Below are 24,668 nucleotides of genomic sequence, written 5' to 3'. Positions count from 1 at the left end.
CCGCCTTGGCTCGGGCAGGCGCCCGTCGACCCTTCGGCCCCTTTCGCCCGCCCTGGAGCTGGGGGCAGGGCGCCAGTGGAAGCGTGGGGCTTGGCTCTGTGATTCATTCATTCTCCGCCGACGGGAGCCTCAGAACCGCTGTGCTCTGAAGAGAGGAGGGAAGAGGGGGCAGCCGCGAATGAAGGGCCGAGCGCGAGCCGAGCTCCATTGTGCTCGGCGGCGGGGGGCGGGAAGGGGCTGAGGGAGGTGGGATCGGGCCCCCTCCTCCAGCTCCCCGGCGTGCGCTGCGCCCCCAGCCTGCTGCCAGCCTGGAAATGGCTCCGTTTATTCTCCTCGGGAGAATGAATCGATCCTGCCCAGCCTCCTCTTCCTCCTCCCCACCTCTTCTCTGCTCCGAGTCTTAGGAGAAGAAACATTAAAAAAGACAGATTCCAATGTGGAGTGCCGTGCAGGTTGCGAGCTGCCGGGTTTGCACTTCGAGGAGATTTTTCTATGTAGTTTTTTTCCTAATGTGAGCGCAGGGAAGCCGTGGCATTACTGCTTTTGGGATTTTTATTCACGTGCACGTCGCGTTTGGTTGCTCGCTCCACCCCCGGGGACCTGGTGTGGTGGAGAAATTTGAACCCGCAGCCTTAGCTCTGAAAAGGCCGAGTTACCTGGCTCTCCCTGAGTGTCGAGGAGGACATGAGTGAAATGACCAGCGAACTCGTTTTTTATAGGACTCGGTGAAGCCGGATTCTGCATTTTCCTACTTGTAGACTCGTTTTGTGGAATAGAATTGATCGCTGTCTCCTCCGCAAAGCGTTTTAACTCGAATAAGCAAATGCCGCCTCTGTTTGAACGTTTTGGTATTTACAAGAAAGAAATCATTTTACCTAAGAGAACTAATTGAATTGGCAGCATCCTTGAAATACCTCCGGACAAGGATCTAGGGGTGGGGGTGGAAAAGCAACTGCGAAATAGCAGACGGAGAAATTCCTTTGGAAGTTATTCCGTAGCATAAGAGCTGAAACTTCAGAGCAAGTTTTCATTGGGCAAAATGGGGTAAGGATTTTTGTGCTTAACACAGCTTCGAGTCTGTTTATGTATGTGTATTATTGAGCGGTGGTGGTGATTGCGTTTTGTGTTTTCAAACAAACTTGCCACCTTGCTAAGCTGGTCATACTTTAAAGAAATAGGCATGCTAACCTTTTAGGTTATTTTTGCATTTTTGTAGAGCGGTACCAGAGGTCGTAATTAAACACATACATCGTTTGTAACTTGAATATGGATTTGTGAGTAATATTTACAAAGACAACGCATTCTACACTTTACTGGTCAGACTGCTGCATCAGTTTGTCATCAAAATCACATTATCTTAGCTTTTGCTGATGGTTATCTTTCAAAGAGAAGTACTACACTCTCTCAGTACTTTTAGATAATCAGTTGCACAAAGGAACGATTGTAATGAGTGGTTAGACAACAGTCCTTGAAAGTGATCCAGAGTAAATTGTTGCCCTCACGGTGCCCTCTCTTTTGCCCTTGAATATCCAAAGCTAAAATGTATAGAATTGATTTACTGGGACGTTAAAACGAAAATCTGAAATTCAGTCTTACTGATGCAGTCACCACGGTGCAGGTGCATTCCGTACGAAAAGGCTTTTTGTTTAAGGAACTTGTTCACTCCTTTTGTTTTTCGCTTTTAAGCTCAGCCCTTCAGTTTGTGTTAACAATATCAGATCTACACCTTCCTTCGGACCCAGAACCAACCGAGAGTGCATTTTCCAGTCTTTTATTAACTCTTCACACTGTGGGTTGATGAAATGCTAGTGACACTTCCTAATTTAAGCTGGAAACCCATAATATATTAATGGAGTAATCTGATTTCATTGACAGATTGTCATTGGTTTTTGGCGGAAGAACTTCCAGAATTTTCTCTGTGTGTGTGTGTGTGTCGTTGAACAAACACATCTAAAGTGTAGTTGAGGGACAGGTTTTGAAAGAATGGACCCTGAAATTCATTGTGATGGTTTAGGGGTGTACACACGCTTGAAACTTTCTGAGGAAAGTTCCTGAATAGTACCTTCTTTTTGGAGTTAGAATTTGAAGTTTAATATGCATAACTTTGAAAATTTAGAACATGTTGTAGGAGACTTTCCTCAGAAATTAATGACAAAGTGATAATGGTTTTAAAAACTTGAATGACAAGTGATGAGAGTATATATAACTTGCATGATTTGGGGGTACTGCTAAGAGTAATTAAAATGCCTCATTCTATTTCTAGCGCTGCTATTAGTAGCTTAGTGATCTGAGGCAAATTGCTTAACCTCTGTGGACTCTATTTCTTATCTGTAAAATGAAGGAATTAGAGATGACTTAAAGATTTCTTCAAACTGTAAAAAATGAATTATTTTCTTTTTATTCTCCTCATTTTAATGATCACCAGTTGGTTTCTGGAAGTCGATCTTTCTGATGGAGACCTTTTCCTCTCTAAGCAGTTTAAGCACTTAACGCTGAAAAATAATGGCATTTGAAAAATGTTCTGGATGAATTGCACCAATTTTACATGAGAAAAATACTGAAAAATACTACTGTTCAAAACCTTAGAAATATGGCTTCCCTTGAGCATCTGCAGCTCTGTTTAAAACATGTTGGAGGAAAAAAAAAATCAAGCAGCAGTTTTTCATGTTGATGGCTGCATTTTGTCTAGACTGTGGAGTAGTAGCATCATGGAAGAAAATCAGTTTTCCACAACCTTTAAGCTGCATGAATGCCTGTCATTTTACCAAGGGAAGCTTAGGCTGAATTTTTTTTTTCCTGCTTCAGGTTCATTTGTACAAATAGCACAGGAGGACCCCAGCCCCATGCAGGTGGCAGCCTGGTTGGGGGTTGCACCAGTCCTGTCCTCACGTTGGCAGACAGATATCTAATCTGAAGCCTTTGTAGGGGCCTGGGCACCTTTGGGAGCTTTAGCTGGAACTGAAGCTGGAGCTGCAGCCTGGGCCTTGGTTTTATCCTTGTCCTTGGCCTTTGGCCAGGACAGCCTGAGCCCCTTGGCAGTGCGGGCATGACCATGCTTCCCAGGCTTGGGGTGGGCAATGTAGTCAAGTTGATTGAGCTTGCGGATGACACCCTTTGGGATCTTGGGCTTAACCTCCTTGGGCTTTATGAGGGCCTTGATAACCTTGGCACATGTACTCATGGCCTTGGCACTGTTAGCCTGCATCTTTTTTAGGCCCTTCTTGTTGTGTTTCTTGGCAAAGCGCATGTTCCTCAGGAACTTGGGGTCCACCCCCTTAAGAGATTCGTATCTTTGTGATTGAGATTTCTTGATACCATTTCTGTGCCATTTTCGGGACTGGTTGTGTGTGGTGTGGTTGTTGGTCTTGGTCATGTTTGCACCTTAAGCCACGGCTCCTGAAGTGCCTAGAACCGGAAGAGACAGGATGAATTTAATACTGAAGGGGCTACTGTTTAAAATGGGAAAGTAAGCCCCACACATAACATGTATTTAGACACTTAGCATAATTAATTTGTTTATAAATGAATGTATCTGTCCTTTAGTTAATAAAGTCCTATATATGCACTGAGGAGAAAAAGGAGCAAGCATTTTGTGGTGCTGTTTTTTGGAAAGCCTGTGTTTGGGGCTATTACCCTTTCTCATTGATAGTGCCTTGTTTTATTTGAGTTGAGAGAGGAAAGGTAGGTGGAAGTAGAAGAGCGTACAGCAAAGCAAAGGCATTTGCTGATGTTTCTACACTTTATGCGTATTTATGCCTAATAAATGTTTGTGGAATTCGCATAGCTGCCTGGGCCTATTTCAAACAAAAGGAAACAGGGCTTTAAATGGCCTTTAAAGCTTTACCTTAGCAATCATTAATTACCTTGCTGTAATAGATATCTAACATTTAATACTCTGGGTAAAGTGTTTCATATATTACAACTTTTTTTTTAAACTAATGTTAGGTTATGATAAGGATTTATCTTTGTCTTAATTGTAGATAATTATTGCAAGTGTAGGGGCAGTCTAAGCGAAGGAATTATTTTTAATAAAATCAGTGATTGGGCAGAAGAAAATTATGGCTCCCCTAATAGTAGTTTATGAACTTTGTGGAAATGGAAAAGAACAGCTGAAACTTGACAGTTGGCAAAGTCTGTCAAAGTATCTTGGATGTTGCATGAACTGTTAATTGCACTGAAGGCAACTAAAGTATGGGTTTGTAAAATAGGTGTATCAGATCCCCTAAAAATTAAGGCATTCACATATATAAAATGAAGTCTCTGAAAAGTTTTGAGACCTCTGTGAGAAGCCCCTGTTAGGTATGACCCCCACCCCCCACCTCCAAATAGTATCTCATAATGACAGCAGTGAATCAGTAGCTATTTCAGAACTATTAGAGTAGGCAACAGAAATCAAGTAACCTCAACCAGTTATTTCACGACACCCTTTGTTTTTACTTAGCTCATATTGGTAACCTTGTGCCATCAGCAATGGTAAGGAATTTTTTCCCTCCCTTCTCTTATTAAGAGCTGCTTATAAATAAAATAGGGCTCTCCCTGCTAATGAAATCTGTTAATGCTGTTTCTGATTTACCTCACCTGCCTGTGGGAACTTCTGGAGTCCTTCCTCGGCCTCTTTCCCCAGGTAACTTCTGGAAGCGTGGAAATGAGTGCTGCTACATTGCAGCCCAAACTGAGTCTCTTTGCTGAAAGACAGGAAGCTGACACCTCCTTCTGCCTCAAACTGCAGGGTTCTGCTCTCTAGGGGTTGTAGCAAAAATGTGAAAATCTTGATTCCAGCACTATGAAGGGGTTTTATTGCAAAGATAACCATTCTATCATTTCTGACAACAGACAAGTTAGATGCAAGTCCTTAATTCTTCATTTGTTCTTTTTACCAACTTCGAACCTATGTTATAGTGCACGTACTTAGCTCAGTGCTGCCGATAGGAAGGCTAGTACAATGTACTCCTTCCCTTAGTGAGTTTATACTTTAGAAGTTGGGAAGACAGTCAAGCCTAAAATTAAAATGTGCAAAGAACATGAAATTTTGTAGGAGCTATAATATAGGGCATTGTGGAGACACAAAGTGGGTATTGGGGCATTAGCTGCTGAGGGAAGGATAAAAAGGCTTTGTAGAGGAGGTGATAGGTGTTAAATACTGAAAGATGAGTACAAGTGAGCCTCTTAGAAAAATTAGAGGGCATTCAAGGCAGAGGGAACAGTGATTGACACCACTAAAACGAGGAACTGCAAATGAGTTTGGCATGACAAGCTTGTTTGCTTGAGCCAGCTCCCTTTGGTGTAGCAAGAGATAGGTCTAGAGCCTTATTACGCAGGGGCTGGGTTGGAGAGCCATGTAGATCAAATGAAAGATTGGATTATCCTGTAGTCTAGTGTGTTTAGAGGTTTTTTTGGCTATGACCCTTTGGAAAGATAAGCATCTTTACATTGCAACCCAATATGCTTGTATATAAATGATAAAATGTCACTACATAATACCCTTGCTTTGTGTGGTGCACTCTGGTAGTTTCTATTGTGTTCCATTCTATTTTATTTTTAAGATAGACTGATGATGGTGACCCACTCAATTTATTTAATGACGCTGTGGTAGCAACTGGTAATTTGAAAAGCACTTCTCTTCTGTGTGAAGATTACTAAAGGGTTTTAAGCAGAGTAAGAACATGATCAGGGAAGCAGAATAAGAGAGCAGTTTTAAAAATCATTTAAAATTCAGTTTTGTGTCTTGCATCGTGTGGAAACACCAAGCCAGAACAATGAACTATGGCTGGGTAGAGGAAGTGGATAGTTGGGCAGGCCCTGGAAAGTTCCGAAGTAGGGAGGGGAGAGATGGTGACTGAGAGATGTGTAGTTGACTGAATGCAGCTTCTTCAGAATTAGGACATTTCATGTGCAGAGGTAATAATGTAGCAAAGAGCATGGTATGTTCTTAGCAGAGTCACTAACTGTGGGTCCTAAAATAGTGAATTTGGGAGTTAAGGGGTTGACAGAAGAAACTGTCTTTATTCATAGTTTATAGTTTTGAGTGATGAAACATCTCAGAAGAAAAGGTGGTTGTATCCCAGAAGGTCTGACCTCTCTACTGCCATGTGATTTTTTTTTTTTTTCAGTCTTTAGTGTTTAGTTGAAGTATTTGTTTTTAGTTACTGGATTGTTATTTTGGATTAATATGATTAACTGGACAGAAGAATAGGGAAAATGAGTGGTGAGTGCTTAATGTTTTCTGATATAATTTTTTTCTGATGTAGTTTTTAAATGACTATAAAACATTTTATGTAGATTTATATCTCAGGACATATCTAGTGGAATGAAATGTGCAGCTTTTTTGTGTTGCATATTTGTAATGCCTTATGACCTGTGGCTAATATTTCTGTTTGTTTTTGAAAAGTTGAGTGCTTTTGAGGCATTGCAAAGTTTCAGGTCTGTTGAATATTTTCATTTCAAAAGAATCTACATGTGGTAAGGAATATTTATGTAGATTTTAGCCCATCTACAAGAATTCAGATAAAATTTTCACATCTGTCTTATTGAATGAGTTTTGCAAGAGTAGGTAAAACTTTTTTGTTTTGTTTTGTTTTGTTTTGTTGGAGACAGAGTCTCGTTCTGTCGCCCAGGCTGGAGTGCAGTGGCGTGATCTGGGCTCACTGCAACCTCTGCCTCCTGGGTTCCAGCATTTCTCCTGCCTCAGCCTCCCAAGTAGTTGAGACTACTGGTGTGCGCCACCACGCCCGGCTAATTTTTCCTTTTTTTAGTAGAGATGGGGTTTCACCATATTGACCAGGGTAGTCTCAAACTCCTGACCTCGTGATCTGCCTGCCTCAGCCTCCCAAAGTGCTGGGATTACAGGTGTGAGCCACCGCACCCAGCCAAGAGTAGGTAAACTTTTTAAAAACTAATAATTCAATGGTCTTCAGTATGTGAATAAAATCATGTATATATATATTTAATTATTTATTTATTTGAGACAGTGCTATGGCCCATGCTGGAGTGCAGTCGTGCCATCATGGCTCACTGCAGCCTTGACCTCTCAGGCTCAAGCAGTCCTCCTACTTTAGCCTCCCGAGTGGCTGGGTCTATAGGCTCACACCACCATGGCAGGCTAATTTTTGTACTTTTTGTAGACATGGGGTTTCATCAGGTTGCCCAGGCTGGTCTTGAGCTCCTGGACTCAAGTGATATATCTGCCTTGCTGTGAGCCATCACGCCTGGCCAAAATCATGTATTTCAATCTTACTTTTTTTAGCACACCTCTCTGTAGTCTATAAAATTAGGACATCCGTGATGACTCTCTGTTAAAAGAGTCAACTTTATTGATGAACTTATGTTCTTAATTTTAACATTTCATACCTTTTGATACCCCTTTTCCCATCTGTCCTGAGTGTAACACATTGGTCATTTCTGTGCTTCTTGATGAAATGTCTGAGAAAGAAAAAAAAGATAAGAATCAATGCAGCTTGTTTTAAGCAGTATTTTTGAGGGAAATTATTGACACAAATAATCTTTTTTGTTTTGCCTTTTTCTTCTACTTGCATTTTTAAAAATCTTGTTTTTAAAAGTTTTTAAAAATTATTCAGTTCTCTGGTAAGTACAATTTAGAATTAATTTAATTTTTTTTTGTCTGCTAAACACTTCGGATAATATAATTAATTTTATAGGGTCATCTTTTTCTCTTCTTTCAGTGAGGTTTTGTCTGCCCAATAATGGATTGTGAAGCCAGTATGGATCTTGTGTAGCTAAAATAATTTTATATATAGAACTAACATTTGACTTAGTTAAGAACTGAATTTTATTTACCCTTATTTATGTTTTTTTCTGTCAAGGTAGATACTAAAGGAAGGCAAAAAGTCATTGTTTTCTGTCTTGTATCAGAAAATAAAATTGTTTATAAACCCCCCCCAAACCAGTAATCTAATCAATGTTTTATCTTCACAGTACACTTACCTTTGCATTTTCTCTACCTTTTAAAAAAATCACGTTTATCTCTTAACACCTAGTATTACTATTAGCTTAAAAAATTAGCTCGGCTTTACGAACATCTTATTTTAATGTTCTTCCATAAACCAAGAAGAGTTTCAGTGTTATCTTTTGAGAAGTGTTGGCACCAAGTCCTGCAGGCACAAAAGTTGTAAGAATTGAGGGCTTTTTGTAAAATTACCAAGCAAGAGTTGCGTAGAAATTAAACACAAACAAAAAACTGTGCTTAGGGAACACAGATACTAAAGCAATTTCATTACTTTATAAGGTCATTGAAAGTCATGTTTATTGTCATGTCTGTTGGCATGTCTGGATCCATGTGGTCACATGCCTTAGAGTCCAGAGGCCTGTAGAGGCGAATGTCCTTGATTTTCACCCCCCTCCATAGAATAGTTTGTTCCTAATTTGTCATTGTCTAGTTGGGGAGTCTTTTTTGAGACAGAGTCTTGCTGTGTCACCCAAGATGATGTGAAGTGGCGCAATCTCAGCTCACTGCAACCTCCATCTCCCAGGCTCAGGTACTCCTCCTGCCTCAGCCTCCCTAGTAGTTGGGACTACAGGTGCGCCACCACACCTGGCTAATTTTTGTATTTTTGGTAGAGGTGGGATTTCACCATGTTGGTCCTGACCTCAAGTGATCCACCCACCTCGGCCTTTCAAGGTGCTGGGATTATGGGCATGAGCTACTGCGCCCAGCCTAATTGGGGAATCTCAATAGAAGTCTACTGAGAGATATAACTCTGATACATATCTCTTTGGGTATTATACATTGTGCTTCCTAACCCACAAGTTCATAGTTCAGTACACATGTGCAATATTAGTTGAAAGGATTTGTGGGAATTAGCGCTCATATACAGAAAATCCTGATTTCTAGCAGTTGGGCCAATAGTTGGATATACCAATTATTTTTCTGATAATTTTTCTAGGTAAATTTTTGAATTACCTTTATATTTACATATATCTCAATCTTAAGTCGTTATTGTCTTTCTTCTGTTTTATTTAGGTATTTATAAGGGTTGTTCTGAACAAGACTTTCTTTGTGTGAGTGGGAATTTTCTGCCCAGTTACTTTCCAGTTTCCCTCATTAGACTCTTAATAATGATCTTTAGGACATGACTATCAAAGACCTCAAAATACTCATATTAGAAATTTCTGTCAGTCAGTTTTCCTGGAAGGTAAGTCTGTACATTCCTAAATGTATATGGGACAATTATTTTGAACCTATTATAATATTTAAGTTACTTAACCTATCCCTTTACCTTTCTCTGCTTTTTTTTTTTCTTCTACTTATTCCTTTGTAAAAACAGAGCTGTTTTCTTTCTTACTCCGTTATGAATCACTGTCTCATGGCTTTTAACATTAAAATTTGTGTGCTTTGCTTAATCACTTTGCCAGCTCCCAAGATGTTTACAGATTGAGGATTCCTCCTACTCTTGTTTACTCAGTATTGCCAGGGATCTGTATACATTAAGCTCAATGGGACTACTCCCAAGTCACTCTTAAACTCATCTTTCTTGAGATTCTGTTGATTAAAAAAAAAAAAAAATTCTAGATCTTGCAGGCTGCTGTTTTCCTTACCCAGCTGATAATCTGTAAGATTTTAGTTGTGTATTTCATTGTTGCTTTCATTTAGTATTTTACTCTTGTTAAATTGATATTTATTGCTATGCCTATGTTAGTATAGTGGAAATAGACATTAATGATGACATTGCTGTTTAATTGTATTTTGCAACATTTTAGTACAGATGCCCTTGAACAACACATGTTTGAACTGTGTGGGTTCACTTATATGCAGAATTTCTTCCACCTCTTGTTACTCCGAGACAGCAAGACCAACCTTTCCTCTTCCTCTTCCTCAGCCTACTCAATGTGAAGATGAGGAAGATAAGAATATTTATGATGATCCACTTCCACTTAATAGATAGTAAATACATTTTCTCTTATGATTTTCTTTTTTCTTTTTTATTGAGGCGAAGTTTTGCTCTATCCTGCCTGGCTAATTTTTGTATTTGTAGTAGAGATGGGGTTTCACTGTGTTGGCCAGGCTGGTCTTGAACTCCTGACCTCGGGTGAACTGCCTGCCTCTACCTCCCAAAATGCTGGGATTACAGGCGTGAGCCACTGCACCCGACCTCTTTTCTTTTTTTTTTTTCTTTGCGACAGAGTCTCACTCTGTCACCCAGGCCGGAGTGCAGTGGCGCGGTCTTGGCTCACTGCAACCTCTGCCTCCTGGGTTCAAGTGATTCTCTTGCCTCAGCCTCCTGAGTAGCTGGGATTACAGGCGCATGCAGCCATGTCTGGCTAATTTTTGTATTTTTAGTAGAGACGGGATTTTGCCGTGTTGGCCAGGCTGGTCTCGAACTCCTGACCTCAAGTGATCTGCCTGCCTCATCCTCCCAAAGTGTAGGGATTACAGGCGTGAGCCACCATGCCTGGCCTGATTTTTTTAATAACATGTTTTTTTCTCTAGCTTACTTAATTGTATGCGTACAGTATATAATACATACATAAAATATGTTAATTGACTATGTTATCAATAAGGTTTCCAGTCAACAATAGGTTATGAGTAAAGTTTTTGAGGAGTCAAAAGTTACATGCAGATTTTTTACTGAGCATGGGTCAGTGTCCTTAACTCACAAATTGTTCAAGGGTTAACTGTATATTCTGAGTAATCAGTGTAAAATCTACGATGTTACATTATAGGCTATTCATGTGGTAGAAGCTATCCCAAAGAATGTTTTCAAAGATGGTACAGTGGTCAGTTAGAAATCAGGATACGAAATTGTATGTTCTGAATGACTTCAAGTATATAAAATTCTGTGTATGCATAAAAATGTTTGAAAGAGACTCATGAAAGTGCTACCATGTTTATTTCTGGGAGATAAGATTGTAAGATTTTGTTTTTTAGTCTTTCTGAATCTTGTAGTTACTCTATAATGAACATATTAAGTTTTAGAACTTCTCTTGGGTTTTAAGGGTAAGGGTATTAAAAAGAGAACTTCTCTTGGGTTTTAAGGGTGAGGGTTTAAAAAAAAATGTTGATTACAGTAAAATGTTATCAGGACTGGCAGGGCGCGGTGGCTCACGTCTGTAATCCCAGCACTTTGGGAGGCCAAGTCAGGCGGATCACCAGGTCAAGAGATCGAGACCATCCTGGTCAACATAGTGAAACTCTGTCTCTACTAAAAATACAAAAATTAGCTGGGCTTGGTGGTGCACACTTGTAATCCCAGCTACTTGGGAGGCTGAGGCAGGAGAATTGCTTGAACCCAGGAGGCAGAGGTTGCAGTGAACCAAGATTGTGCCACTGCACTCCAGCCTGGTGACAGAGCCAGACTCTGTCTCAAAAAAAAAAGTTATCAGGACCAGTCACTGTTCTTACATCTGGATACTTACAGATATTTGTATCAATTTTAGCTTTATCTCAAATTTTATCTCATTCTTTTCAAGATTGGCTAAAGAAGCAGTTACTCTAGTGCCAGCAAAACTTGTTTAAGTGTAAGGAGTATTTCTCTTGTCAGTTATTAGAGTATTAGCACTAAACTGTACTTTTTGTGGAGAAGGAGATGCAGCCCAAAGGGAAACTGTGACTATGGGAGGTTATGCAGCTTTGACATGGCAGATCATGTGCTGGATCCCCCAGCTCCTTGGGGCTCTTACCATTAGAACAGGTGCTCCTCAATGAATGCTTACATAGATACAGATTCATTTGGAGAAGGGTTTCTAAGTCCTTATAGTGGTTTACAAAGACTTAATTTTACTGCAAACTTAGTTTCTTATAGATGAGTTCATTAAATGTATGTTGTTTTCCTTCTAGATGGTACTGAAAAAAGCTGCATTTTAATTTTAGTGTAAGTAAGTCTCCCACAATACATTATACAATTGTCCCTTGAACATGGTGGGGGTTAGAGGTACTACTTGCCCCACCAACTCACATTTAACTTTTGACTCTCCCAAAGCTTAATTAGTAATAGCCTACAGTTGACTGGAAAGCCTTATCAATAACATAAACAGTTGATTAACACATATTTTGTATATGTTTTATATGCTGTATTTGTACAATAAAGTAAGCTAAGGAAAAGAAAGTGTTATTAAAATCATAAAGAGCCAGGCGCAGTGGCTCACGCCTGTAATCCCAGCACTTTGGGAGGCCTAGGCAGGCAGATGGCTTGAGCTTACAAGTTTGAAACCAGCCTGGGCAACATGGTGAAAACCAGTCTTTACAGAAATACAAACATTAGCCAGTTATGGTGGTACACACCATAACTCGCAGCTACTGGGGAGGCCGAGGTAGGAGGATGGCTTGAGCCTGGGAGGCGGAGATTGCAGTGAGCTGAGATCCTGCCACCACACTCCAGCCTAGGTAATAGAGTCAGACCTTGTCTCTCTCTCTCTCACACACACACACACACACACACACACACACAAATGGCTGGGTGCAGTGGCTCACGCCTATAATCCCAGCAGTTTGGGAGACTGAGGCAGGTGGATCACTTGAGGCCAGGAGTTTGAGACCAGCCTGGCCAACATGGCAAAACCCCATCTCTACTAAAAATACAAAAATCAGCTGGGTGTAGTAGCGCACGCCTGTAGTCCCAGCTACTCAGGAGGCTGAGGCTGAATTGCTTGATCCTGGGAGACAGAGGTTGCAGTGAGCTGAGATCATGCCATTGCACTCCAGCCTAGGTGACAGAGAGAAATTCTGTCTGAAAAGAAAAGGAAGAGAAAACATATTTACTGTTTATTACATGGAAGTGAATCATCTTAAAGGTCTTCATCTTCATTGTCTTCACACTGAGTAGGCTGAGGAAGAGGAGGGATTGGTTTTGCCATCTGTGGCGGCAGAGGCATCTGCATTAAAAGCCTGTTCAGACAAATATCCTTTCTCCTCAATGATTTTCCTAATGGCATCTAGGAACTCATCTACTACCTTTTAGTGGGCAGAAGCTGCTTTTCCTGTTATCTGGACATTTTTTAAGCCAAAGCTCTTCTAATATTATCAAACCATCCTTTCCTGGCATTAAATTCTCTAGCTTTAGATCCTTTATCTTCTTTTTGCTTTAAGTTATCAAAAAACTGCTTTTTCTCGATTCATATTAAATAGCTATGGTTTTTTTTTTTTTAATAGTAATCCTTCACCTACATAGAAGCTGCATTTTCAATATGAGAAAAAAGGTATTTTGCAAAAAGTGCAAGGTTTTTGTACCTGCTGGTATAGCTACCGAGATGGTTTCACAAATTTTCTTTTCTTTTTTTGCAATGGTCCTTACTCTGGGTTCATTTATCTTGAAATGGTAGGCAACCACACCTGCAGACCTCAATCTGCAGCACATATCAGGCAGTTCAGCTTTTTCTTATAATAGCATGACTTTGCTTCTTGGGAGCACTTCCAGCATCACTAGTGGCACTTCATATGGGTCTCATGGTGTTATTCAAAGTTTATGGTATTGCACTAAAAAGGATGAAAAATATGCAAGAACCGTGATTTTACTGTTGTGATACACAATTTACTGTGGCATTTTAAGCAGTCACTCAGAGCACTTGAGCTCACTGCAATAGCAACAGGAGTTAGCTACAAATTATTACAGTAGAACAGTATATACTAGTTAATGTTACGCGATGATGTAATACTGCATCTTTATGTGTATTTGCATTTTTCTAGATGTGCCATGTATGGTCTGTAAGTTTTTGCCTACGTTTTGATAAATTTTAACTCTTTGTAATAGATTTGTGTATATTTTATGGTAGTAAATGAAAAAATAGACTAGAATCTACATATTTTATGCACTCATAATGCCTTTTTCTATTTTTTCAATATTTCTAAGCTATGCAGTTAATCTGTAAGTTTTTTCAAATTATAGCAAATCTCCAAAAATTTTTCTAATACATTTATTTAAAAAAATCAGTTGTAAAACATTATTGTAAGTATACTGCTGCAGTTCAAATCCGTGTTTAAGGGTCAACTGTATTTTGAATACATTTAAGTACTTCTCGTAAATGATTTGTTATTACATGTTTTTGGTATAGAGTTTTCAAAGTTGATATTAACATGTAGATGCCATCAGTCGGCCTTGTTAACTGCCTTTGTAGTTATTGGGCACATGAGCCTCTGGAATACTTATGCATCTATTTACATAATACATAGGCAGGCTCTAGTTTTCTAAAGAATTCAGACCAGAAAAAGAAAGCTTGAGATGCTATCTTGAAACATTTTTCCTGGGGCTTAAAAGTGGAGACCTTGCTGGGGACGGTGGCTCACTCTTGTAATCCCAGCACTTTGGAAGGCCGAGGTGGGCATATCACAAGGTCAGTAGATCAAGACCATCCTGGCCAACATGGTGAAACCCCATCTTTACTAAAAATACAAAAATTAGCTGGGCGTGGTGGTATGCGCCTGTAGTCCCAGCTACTTGGGAGACTGAGGCAGGAGAATTGCTTGAACTTGGGAAGTAGAGATTGCAATGAGCTGAGATCGCGCCACTTTGCACACCAGCCTGGCGACAGAGCGAGACTCTGTCTCAAAAAAAAAAAAAAAAAAACAACAAACATAACAAAGTGGAGACCTGCAAGTAGAAGGACCAATTGTAGCATATTGTACAATTTCTGAATCATCCCAAGGTAGTTGTAAGTTGTTGATTTCCTCACTTGTAAGAGAAGATTGGACCATATTGTATCCATATTTAAAATTATTTTTTTGAAATTATTTTTCCCAGAGCTTTCAAACTCTTATGCTGTCATTGGCTGACCAGAAAAATGTATGATAGTATGAGGTAGAAGACAGTAGCGACTGGTGGGGACTGTAGGAAAGTGAAGAGAAGAGATCCTGCCTAAAAACATGCATATCCAGTGTATTCTTAAAACCCTCTGGCCAAAGAAAGATATCTGAAGCCTGATCCCTTATTCAGCAAACATTTTTTGAGTTCCTACTAGCAACTGTGATACTCTAATGTAGGTCAGATACAGGCAGTTTGGAAATGCTTTAACTCTTTTTTTTTGTTTTGTTTTGAGATGGAGTTTCACACTTGTTGCCCAGGCTGGAGTGCAATGGCACGATCTCAGCTCACTGTAACCTCTGCCTCCCGGGTTCAAGTGATTCTCCTGCCTAAGCCTCCCGAGCAGCTGGGATTACAGGCATGTGCCACCACACCAGGCTAATTTTGTATTTTTAGTAGAGACGGGGTTTCTCCATGCTCGTCAGGCCGGTCTGGAACTCCAGGCCTCAGGTGATCCACCCTCCTCGGCCTCTCAAAGTGCTGGGATTACAGGGGTGAGCCACTGCACCTGGCCTGGAAATGCTTTAACTCTTGACTGAAGAAGGAAGACCAGAGCATCAGCATCTAGTGTGACAGTGGCAGAAATGCTTATTAGATCAGTGGTTCTCAATTTTGAACCTGCATGAGAATCACCTCGAGGCCTTGTTAAAAAGAAACACAGATTGCTGGACTTCTTTTACCCCCAGAGTTTTTGATTCAGTGGGTCTAGGAATGGGGTCCATGCATTTGCTCTTCTAACAGATTCCCAGGGCATGCTGATGCTGCTGGTCCAGGGAACTTCTTTGAGAGTGACTGCATTTGATAAATGCAGCTTACAAATCAAATGTGAGAAACTTTTGTCCATTCAAAAGCTTCAGTGACTCCTAAAGCATGCTTGCTTGCTTGCTGCCCCTTCCTTTTGAGGTTGCAAAAACTAAGTTTGAACTAAGGGGGAAGAACTTGAGTAAGCTGGCTTTTTTTTTTTGGAGACAGAGCCTTACTCTCTCCTGGGCTGCAGTGCACGATCTTGGCTCACTGCAACCTCCGTCTCCCGGGTTCAAATGATTCTCCTGTCTCAGCCTCCTGAGTAGCTGGGATTACAGATGCATACCCCCATACCTGGCTAATTTTTGTTTTTTTTGTTTTTTTTGTTTTTAAGTAGAGACTGGGTTTTGCTGTGTTGGCCAGGCTAGTCTCGAAATCCTGACCTCAGGTGATCCACCCACCTCAGCCTCCCAAAGTGCGGGGATTACAGGCGTGAGCCACTGCACCCAGCCCTGTCTATTTTTTAATAAGCAAAAATATCCAAGACAACTTGAAACTGGTCTCTAATCTTTTTAAACCTGATTACTTGTAACAGTTATGCCCATTTCTTGGTCAGAGTTCCGCTTTTTGATATTTCTGAATGTATTGTTTTTTAAACTACCAGGTACTGCTTTGACTTCTGAAGTTTTCTGCTTTTGGAAGAAATCTTACTTCTAAGTTATCTATTTTGTCTAGATATCCTTAAGTTTGTCCAGTGTTGTTGAAGCCTACATGTTTCTTTCTCTTTTCTTTTCCTTTCCTTCCCTTTCCCTTTCCCTTCCTTCCTTTTCTTTTCTGAGACAAAGTCTCACTCTGTTACCCAGGCTAGAGTGCAGTGGTGTGATCTCGGTTCACTGCAGCCTCCTGGATTCAAGCAATTCTCCTGCCTCAGCCTCGCAAGTAGTTGGGACTACAGGTGCATGCCACCACAACTGGCTAATTGTTGTATTTTTTAGTAGAGATGGGGTTTCACCATTTTGGCCAGACTGGTCTCGAACTTCTGGCCTCAAGTGATCCACCCACCTCCGCCTCCCAAAGAGCTGGAATTACAGGCATGAGCCACCGTGCCTGGCCTGAAATTTTTCTATTCCCTAAATTGTCTTTCTTTTGTGTTCCTTTTTGTTGGTTTAGTTTCTTATTTCATTTTGGAAACTATTCTGGAATATCTGGTGAGCCTCAGCTGTGTATGATACTAAAAAGGTGATTAAAAGCTTTTTGTGAATCAGTGAGGCCTGTCACTGGTGGACTTCAACTTAGATATTTAGGTGGTGAACTGGCCTAAATTTTTTGGTTGGTTCCCAAGTTTGGGGAGGTCTGTTGTCTAAGATTTTAAGTTTTTCTATGACACTTTTCATTTTCTTTAGAGGAGAATCTTCCAGTGTAGAGTTCTAATCTTAACATTCTGAGAGCAAGGTAAGTATATTCTTCTGTTATATACCTCCGAGGCTTATCATCTGCTGTAATCTGAAAGTCAGGAATGGGAAGATTTTTGCGGGGACAAGGTTCTGTTTGCAGCCTTTCTCCTGGTGCTCCTATTTTAGGCCCCACTCCTGTCTTCTGCTATTGGAAAAGGTAGTTGATTGACTGTGGGAAGGGGTGGGAGTCTCATTTCTCTGTTATTTAAACCTTCAGTCAATTCCTCCATTTCAGTCACATACTTCACACCTCCTCTGCAGTCCCTTTGCTTCTAAATTCTAGCCAGCAGGTTGTTCACTTAGTTCCCTCTTTGCAGGCACTTTTATTATAGTTTCCTTGGTTTTGTCAAACCAGGCACCATTCCTTCTATTTTCCATCTTTAATACATTTTGAAAACTGTATTAAAGTTACTTAAGAACTGCTGCTGCTTTTTACAGTCTTTGGTGTTATAGGTTTATACCTTGTTTTTCCCCCCTTCACTTTCATTTTAGTGGAATTTTGGAAAAGGAAGATAAATGAGTATAATTAATTTGCCATGTTTGACCAGAATCACTGAGCCCTTAGGTTTTGAATTTCTATAAGGCATCTTTCAGAACAGTGTCGGAATGTGTTGACACTGTTGACAGTTAATTGATTGGAATTTGGTGGATGATAAAGTGTTGGCTTTCTAAAAATCTCTCCCTGTAACCAACACCTGAAAATTCAATGCATGATGTAAGCATATCTTAAAATTAAAAACTTAAAATTGATTAACCCAAACCTAAGGAAAAGAGAGCACTGACTCAGCTGTGTCAGGTAACTAAGGTATTGCTACAGTTTGTCTCCTAACACTGTGCCTCATGAGCACTTGTAAAAAACAGTAAGCACTTAATTTATGTCGTGAGTCATGCCAGGCACTGGCAGTACAAAGATGAGTAGATAGCCATGTAAACAAGAAATTACAGTACTGTGATTTAAGTGCTGTAATAGAGATGTATGTTGTGTTTGGTAGCACAGAGAAGGAAGTGCCCACCTCTACCTTGGAAGGTCAGAAAGCTTCACATAGCCAGTCACGAACAAATAAGGGTTGGGGGAGGGGAAGATGTATGAGTGGTTGTTAGGGTATTTTAGGCAGAGAGGTGGCATGGGTAAAGCTTCAGAGGTGAATTACGCTAATTGGAAAGTTAAGGTAGTTAAGGGAGATGTGGCTAGAAGGATAGAGGCCAGATCATGACTATGTCATGTTAAGAGGATTGTACTCTTCCTCTAGATTAATGTAATGGTCTTCAAAAATTTTATTTATTTATTTATTTATTTATTTTTGTGTGACAGAGTCCACTCCGTCACCCAGGCTGGAGTGCAGTGGTGCAATCTCGGCTCACTGCAAGCTCCGCCTCCCGGGTTCACACCATTCTTCTGCCTGTAGCTGGGACTACAGGCGCCCGACACCACGCCCGGCTAATTTTTTGTATTTTTAGTAGACAGGGTTTCACCATGTCAGCCAGGATGGTCTCGATCTGCTGACCTCATGATCCACCTGCCTCGGCCTCCCAAAGTGCTGGGTTTACAGGCATGAGCTACCGCGCCCGGCTATCTTCAAATATTTTTGATGCAGTACCCATATCAAAGATTTTGAACATCTTCCTTCATATGTGTATATTTATAAAATTACATGTACTCTTTGTATTAATATATAAATATACATATTTAATGTGTATATAATAAAACATATAAAAATAGAAATGATAGAGGAGAATAGTAACTTCTTCCTGCAAACAACTTTAGAAGCTGTTAAGTAATGGTGAGCAATAGAACAATTTTAAGTTGGTAGTTATTACCATGCTTGCATTTTAGATCAACTACTCAGGCTGCAATATGGAGGAATTTTTGGACTTGGAGAAGGCAGGGGTGTGTGTGTGTGTGTGTGTGTGTGTGTGTGTGTGAGAGAGAGAGAGAGAGAGAGAGAGAAAGAAATGCTTGAGTGTCTCAGCGACACTTTTTTTTTTTTGAGACTGAGTTTCACTCTTGTTGCCCAGGTTGGAGTGCAACGGTGCAGTCTCGGCTCACTGCAACCTCTGCCTCCTGGGTTCAAGCGATTCTTCCGCCTCAGCCTCCGGAGTAGCTGGGATTACAGGCACCCGCCACCATGCCTGGCTAATTTTTGTATTTTTCAGTAGGGACAGAGTTTCACCATGTTAGTCAGGCTGGTCTGGAACTCCTGACCTCAAGTGTTCCACCCGCCTTGGCCTCCCAAAGTGTTGGGATTACAGGTGTAAGCCACCGCACTCAGCTGAGACACTCAATTGCAAGATAGGTTAATTGCAGCGATTTAGTCAAAAATAATGGCTTGAATTAAAACCGAGTAGAACAGGGCTTGAATTCAAGAGATTTAAGTAGTAATGTCTGTAGGAGTTGACAGTGATCTAGATAGATATTATGAGGTAAAAGAGATTGCCTTGGTCAGCCACTAGTTGATAAAGGGAACCAAGAGTAGAGAAACAAGTTTGTAGCAAGGTGAGATGACAAATTGAAGGAACCTTGAGATATTTGTGGTCAACCACGTGGGAATGCTTTATAATTGGATATTGTTGGTCTAGTATTCAGGAAAAGAGAACTGGGCTGGGGATAGAGTTTTGGGAGTCAGAATATATAATTTTTGGTTGGAGCTGTGAATGTGGATGAGCTCATGCAGAGTGTTTATATAGCAGATCAGGCATCTCTGGGAATAGTCATTTAAGGGGCAGCTGAGAAAGCCATCAGGTGAGAATAGTGTCAAAAGAGCCAAGAAAGGGAGTGAGTTTCAAGAAATGAGTAGTAGCCAGGATCATATGTAGCAGAAACATCAAATGAGGCAAGAAATAATTAGATTGGGTAAGTTATGGTCCTTTAACAATGTTACCTTGAATTTGAGAAGTCTAGGGTGGAAATCAAATTACCGTGAATTGAAGGTGTTGAAGGATGAGGAGCAGACACTAGAAATGTGTCTGCTTCTCCTTTAAGACCAAGCATCTTTGAAATAGTAGCTTCAGCAAGCTCTAGGGTTCAGGAAATTCTTTTGGTTTTGCTTACAGAATGGGATTAAGCATTATTTTTAGGATCTGGCAAAGGAGTCCATGGCAAGGTGTATTTAAAATATTAGAGTAGAAAGGGATAATTATTGAGAAAGAGATGGGCGAGAATGCAATATGGAGCACAGGTGGAGGAGTTAACCTTCAGTAGGAGGAATATTGTCCTCCTAGACTGAAGGAAACGATATGACTAGTTTGTAGGTTAAAGCAGGAGACTGAGGGAATTCCTTAGCTGATGGCCTCTGTTTGTTCTGTTCATTCATTCATTTAACAAACATTGATTACCTGTTATGTGTCAGGCAGTGTTCTAAGTTTATGAGAGCTGTGAACAAAGAGCCTTGCCTTCATGGAGCTTCATTCCAGTGAATGATAAAAGGCAGGGCCATCTGCGAAGTGTGGGGATGTAGAGGTTGTCAGAGCCTTGGGAATAGAGGGAAGAGTGGGAGACAGTGCTGGGTAACTTAAAGGTCCCAGCTGAGATTAGAAGCCACACATTCTGGTGTTCTTGAAGCCGTCTAAATCCAGTTATTATTGTACCTGAAGAGCACAGTAGAGTTAGAAGGGTTAGCAGAGTGTGTTAAAAGAGTTTTCATTTTCAAGCCAGGTGCGTGGCTCACGCCTGTAATCCCAGCACTTTGGGAGGCTGAGACAGGCGATCACCTGAGGTCAAGGGGTTCGAGACCAGCCTGGCCAACATGGCGAAACTCCATCTCTGCTAATAATACAAAATTAGCCTGGTGTAGTGGCGCATGCCTGTAATTCCAGCTACTTGGGAGACTGAGGCACCAGAATCGCTTCAACCTGGGAGACGGAGGTTGCAGTGAGCCAAGATCGTGCCACTGCACTCCAGCCTGGGCAACAGAGTGAGACTCTGTCCTTAAAAAAAAAAAAAAAAAATTCATTTTCTTCATTTTGCTGAAAATAAAGCAAGAAGTGGGTATATCCCATTTTTGTAGTGTTCTATTCTGTTATTTTAATATATGTATCACTTTTTTCCCCTTAGCGGCCCTTTTCCTTCTATAGAGAACATCTCTTATCTTGGAAGACCAACCTAATAATTATTAAGTTTTCCAAAATGTCACCAATTTTTTAAACGTTCGATGTCTTTTCTGTGGAAAACATCCTGAAACCAAGTCGTATGGAAAGTCTTAGAAGTCTTTTGAGGGCTGGGACTGCATTTAATATTTATATTCTCATTTTCTACTACTGCTCAGTACACATACCACACACAAAGCACTTGCGCTTGTGTGAACCAAAGTGTATAGGGATTCTTTAATAAGGTGAGGTTTTTTTTCCTTCTTTCATACCTAGGAAAGTCACAGAAGTTAATTGATTGGTATAAGCACTTAAACATTGTTCTGATTGTTACTGAGAATTCAGTATATTATTATTTTGGAAACAGTTTCAGAAGTTATCCTATCTTCCTTATTCTTGATAAATATTTTTAGTCTTTCTAGACAGGGTATACTTTTCAGTCAAAGTAGTTTCACCCAAAGTAACTGTACCCCTGTACTAATTCTATTACAGCCTCAATAGTGGATTTTTTTTTTTTTATATGGGGACTTCATGATAGAATGCGTTTAACTAAATTAAGCAATATTTGTTAAATGGCAGAAGTGGTTAAAAGACAGATGCCTCAACATGAAATGAAGTTTACTTTATGCGTTGTTATATAACTTCATTATCAAGCTCTAAATTGATTGGACTGGATCCTTTAGAGGACTTTTTAAACTTTGAGATAGGGATTTAGGCCACAAAAGCTGTGACTATGGTAAAGTGTAGCATGATACAGCACAGGCAGAACTTAGCAATCAAGTGAGGTCTCTAGAGCCAGGCAGTGGCTACATTTAAATTAGTGATCCTCTTATTAGCTACATAATCTTGGGCAAGGTACTTAAGTTTTGTGTGTCTCAGTTTCCTCATCTGTAAAATGGGGATACAATTATGAAGATGAAAGGTTTAAAATAAACAAGTTTGCTTAATAAACAAGTTTGTTAAAAGTGTTTGTTGCACATAGTAACTTCTCAATAACTCATAGCTATTGTTAACTATGGGTTTCTGGTTTTTTGCTACATTTTACTTTATTTCGTATATAAGGAAAACAACCAGTTGACTAAGCAGTTCCAGAACTGCTGTGATAGTGGTCATTAGTTAACAAGAAAATGAGATGGAAGGAAAACCTTTCATTTCTTCCCCAAACATATATTGTCAGTATCACAGTAACTCATGACAGCACATGCGACACAGGCTGATTTTCAACATAAGGAGAGCCCAAGCAAGAAGGGTGAGTATTCAGTTACATTTCTAGTACTCAACTGAATTTTAATTTTTAACTCCTTTTTTTTTTTTTTTTTTTTTTTTTTTTAAGACAAAGTCTCGCTCTGTCATCCAGGCTGGAGTGTAGTGGCACAGTCTTGGCTTACTGCACCCTCAGCCTCCGGGACTTTAGTGATCCTCTGCCTCCTACTTCCCCTCTTGCCTCGCCACCAAGTAGCCGGGACTACAGGCACACCCTACTGTGCCTGGCTATTTTTTGTAGAGATGGTACATTTTGTCATGTTGCTCAGGCTGGTCTTGAACTCCTGAACTCAAGTGATCCACCCACCTCAGCTTCCCAGAGTGCTGGAATTACAGACGTGAGCCACTGGCACCTGACCTGTAATTCTTTAACTTCTAAATAAAGAACATGAAAAGCTTGCTTTTTTTTTTTTTTTTTTTTTTTTTAAAGCTTTGGTACTACTGAAGGCCAAAATAATTTTATGGAATATATCTGTTCCCTTCCAATCAAAATCCACTTAAAAGTTTTTGTTTTCCTTTTCTTCTCCTGTATTATATTTCCAAGTATCTATTTATCTATTTATTTACTTATCTAATTTAGAGACAGGGTCTTGCTCTGTCACTCAGCCTACAGCCTCAACTTCTGGGCTCAAGGGATTCTTCTGCCTCAGCCTTCCAAGTAGCTGGTTCTACAGGCTTGTGCCAGCATGCCTGGCTAATTTTTTTTTTAATTGTTTTTGTGGGGTTTTTTTTGGTAGAGATGGGGTCTTGCTATATTGGCCAGGCTGGAATCAAACTCCTGGCCTCAAGCGATCCCTCCACCTTGGCTTTCCAAAGTACTGGGATTACAGACATGAGCCACTGTGCTCAACAAGTTTATCTATTTAACGTTCTGACTTCATGGATTCTTTTGAAATATTATGCTGATTTTAGGGGCTGTGATAGAGCCATAAAAATACTAATTCTCAGTAAGCAATTTGAGTTTTAAATGTTATTTATGATGAGTAATCACTAATTCTACTGTTATAAATTTTATAAGATATGCTTAAGTAATATTGTTTTTATGAAAACTCCTTTGTATAGGTAAGTCATCTTACTGGTTAGAGAACAGAAAAGTATTCAAATATCTGATTTGGTCTTATTTATTAAACCTGTTTACCACTTACGGGAAACTTCAAGGTCAGATATTGTCAGTTTCTTCAGACTGGGGTTTAATATATGAAAAGTTAATTAAAAAATAAATAAAACAAGCTCATATTACCTAAAAATATGTTTCTAAATTCTTATGGTAGCATTAGTTTAGACTATAAGTGTCATGAGGGCAGGGATTGCCTTGTCTATAAATTCATTTAACAAATGTCTACTGAGTAATTACTGTATGCCTAAATGTTGGAAGTATGACAGCAGTGGACATAATAGGAAATCCCTGCCCTCGTAAGATAGCATTTTCATGTAAGTTATATTTGCAGTGATTGACATCACCATGACCTTTAGCTGCCTCAGGCTGAGTACAGGCATGCAACCTAGACCTCTTACCTAGCCAGTTTCTGCTAGAGGTTACAAGTCAAGTTGTGCCAGGGGACTTCATATGTCTCCTCTGTGAGTCAGTCTTTATAGATCTTGGGAATCTCTGGAGGATTCTAAGCATCAGAGTGAAATTTCAGTTCACCTAAAAAATGTAGCATCTATGCAATAAATGTACTAATTTGACACCAGAGGGACTGTTTTTCTCTTTTAGTAATTTTTAATGTTGTAGTCTAAGTTGAACAGAAGAGAAAATTGTAATAGTATATTAACATTTTAAAGTAGATTTTTCATGTAGATGAAGGAAATAACCTTAGAGATAATAAATTCTGCCCTTTAAAACTTTTTTAATGTTTTATTTTTGTTTTCAAGTACAGAATGGCCTCTTGTAAATTGGTGCCTGGGTTATTTGTTTTTATTTTTATTTATTTATTTTTGACATGGAGTCTTGCTCTGTCGCCCAGGCTGGAGTACAGTGGTGCAATCTCCGCTCACTGCAACCTCCACCTCCCAGGTTCAAGCAATTCTCCTGCCTCAGCCTCCCAAGTAACTGGGATTACAGGTGCGATGCCTGTGTTATTTTTAAAAGAGGCAACTGAGGACTTTGCCCAAAGTCCCATTGCTAGCTGGTGGTAGAGCCTAGCCTTCTGTTGCTTGGCCGTGTATTCTTTCCTTTATAAAAAGAAATGTCCACCACTTAGTACAGTAATCCATTGGTACAGTGTCAAACTAAAAATTGGCTGTTTTATGAGTTTGTTTCTTTTTTTCTTTTTTTTTAAATTTATTTTTATTTTTTTTTTATACTTTAAGTTCTAGGGTACATGTGCACAACGTGCAGGTTTGTTACATATGTATACATGTGCCATGTTGGTGT

The 24,668-nt window shown here is 39.9% G+C and overlaps 2 protein-coding genes across 4 annotated transcripts in view; one reads left to right on the top strand and one right to left on the bottom strand.

Annotated features, from left to right (window-relative positions):
- HOMER1 (homer scaffolding protein 1) overlaps positions 1 to 24,668 on the top strand; it is a 154,500-nt gene continuing 129,832 nt past the window's right edge. For all 3 annotated transcript variants that reach the window (XM_011992201.1, XM_011992202.1, XM_011992200.1), the window contains exon 1: positions 1 to 1,044. In XM_011992201.1, the coding sequence (XP_011847591.1) occupies positions 1,040 to 1,044 (5 nt within the window). In that variant the 5' untranslated portion in view covers positions 1 to 1,039. The remainder of the gene's footprint in view (positions 1,045 to 24,668) is intronic.
- LOC105548275 (60S ribosomal protein L29-like) lies at positions 2,906 to 3,425 on the bottom strand. The gene has a single exon (XM_011992199.1). The coding sequence runs from the start codon at positions 3,371 to 3,373 to the stop codon at positions 2,906 to 2,908; it is 468 nt and encodes a 155-aa protein (XP_011847589.1). The 5' UTR covers positions 3,374 to 3,425.

The sequence above is a fragment of the Mandrillus leucophaeus genome, unplaced genomic scaffold (genome assembly GCF_000951045.1).
Source record: "Mandrillus leucophaeus isolate KB7577 unplaced genomic scaffold, Mleu.le_1.0 Scaffold407, whole genome shotgun sequence".
NCBI lineage: Eukaryota > Metazoa > Chordata > Mammalia > Primates > Cercopithecidae > Mandrillus > Mandrillus leucophaeus.
This window is presented reverse-complemented; position numbering and strand designations above follow the sequence as displayed.

Excerpts from the sequence above, each read along its gene's own strand:
- LOC105548275 (XM_011992199.1), bottom strand. The coding sequence starts at position 3,373 with ATGACCAAGACCAACAACCACACCACACACAACCAGTCCCGAAAATGG.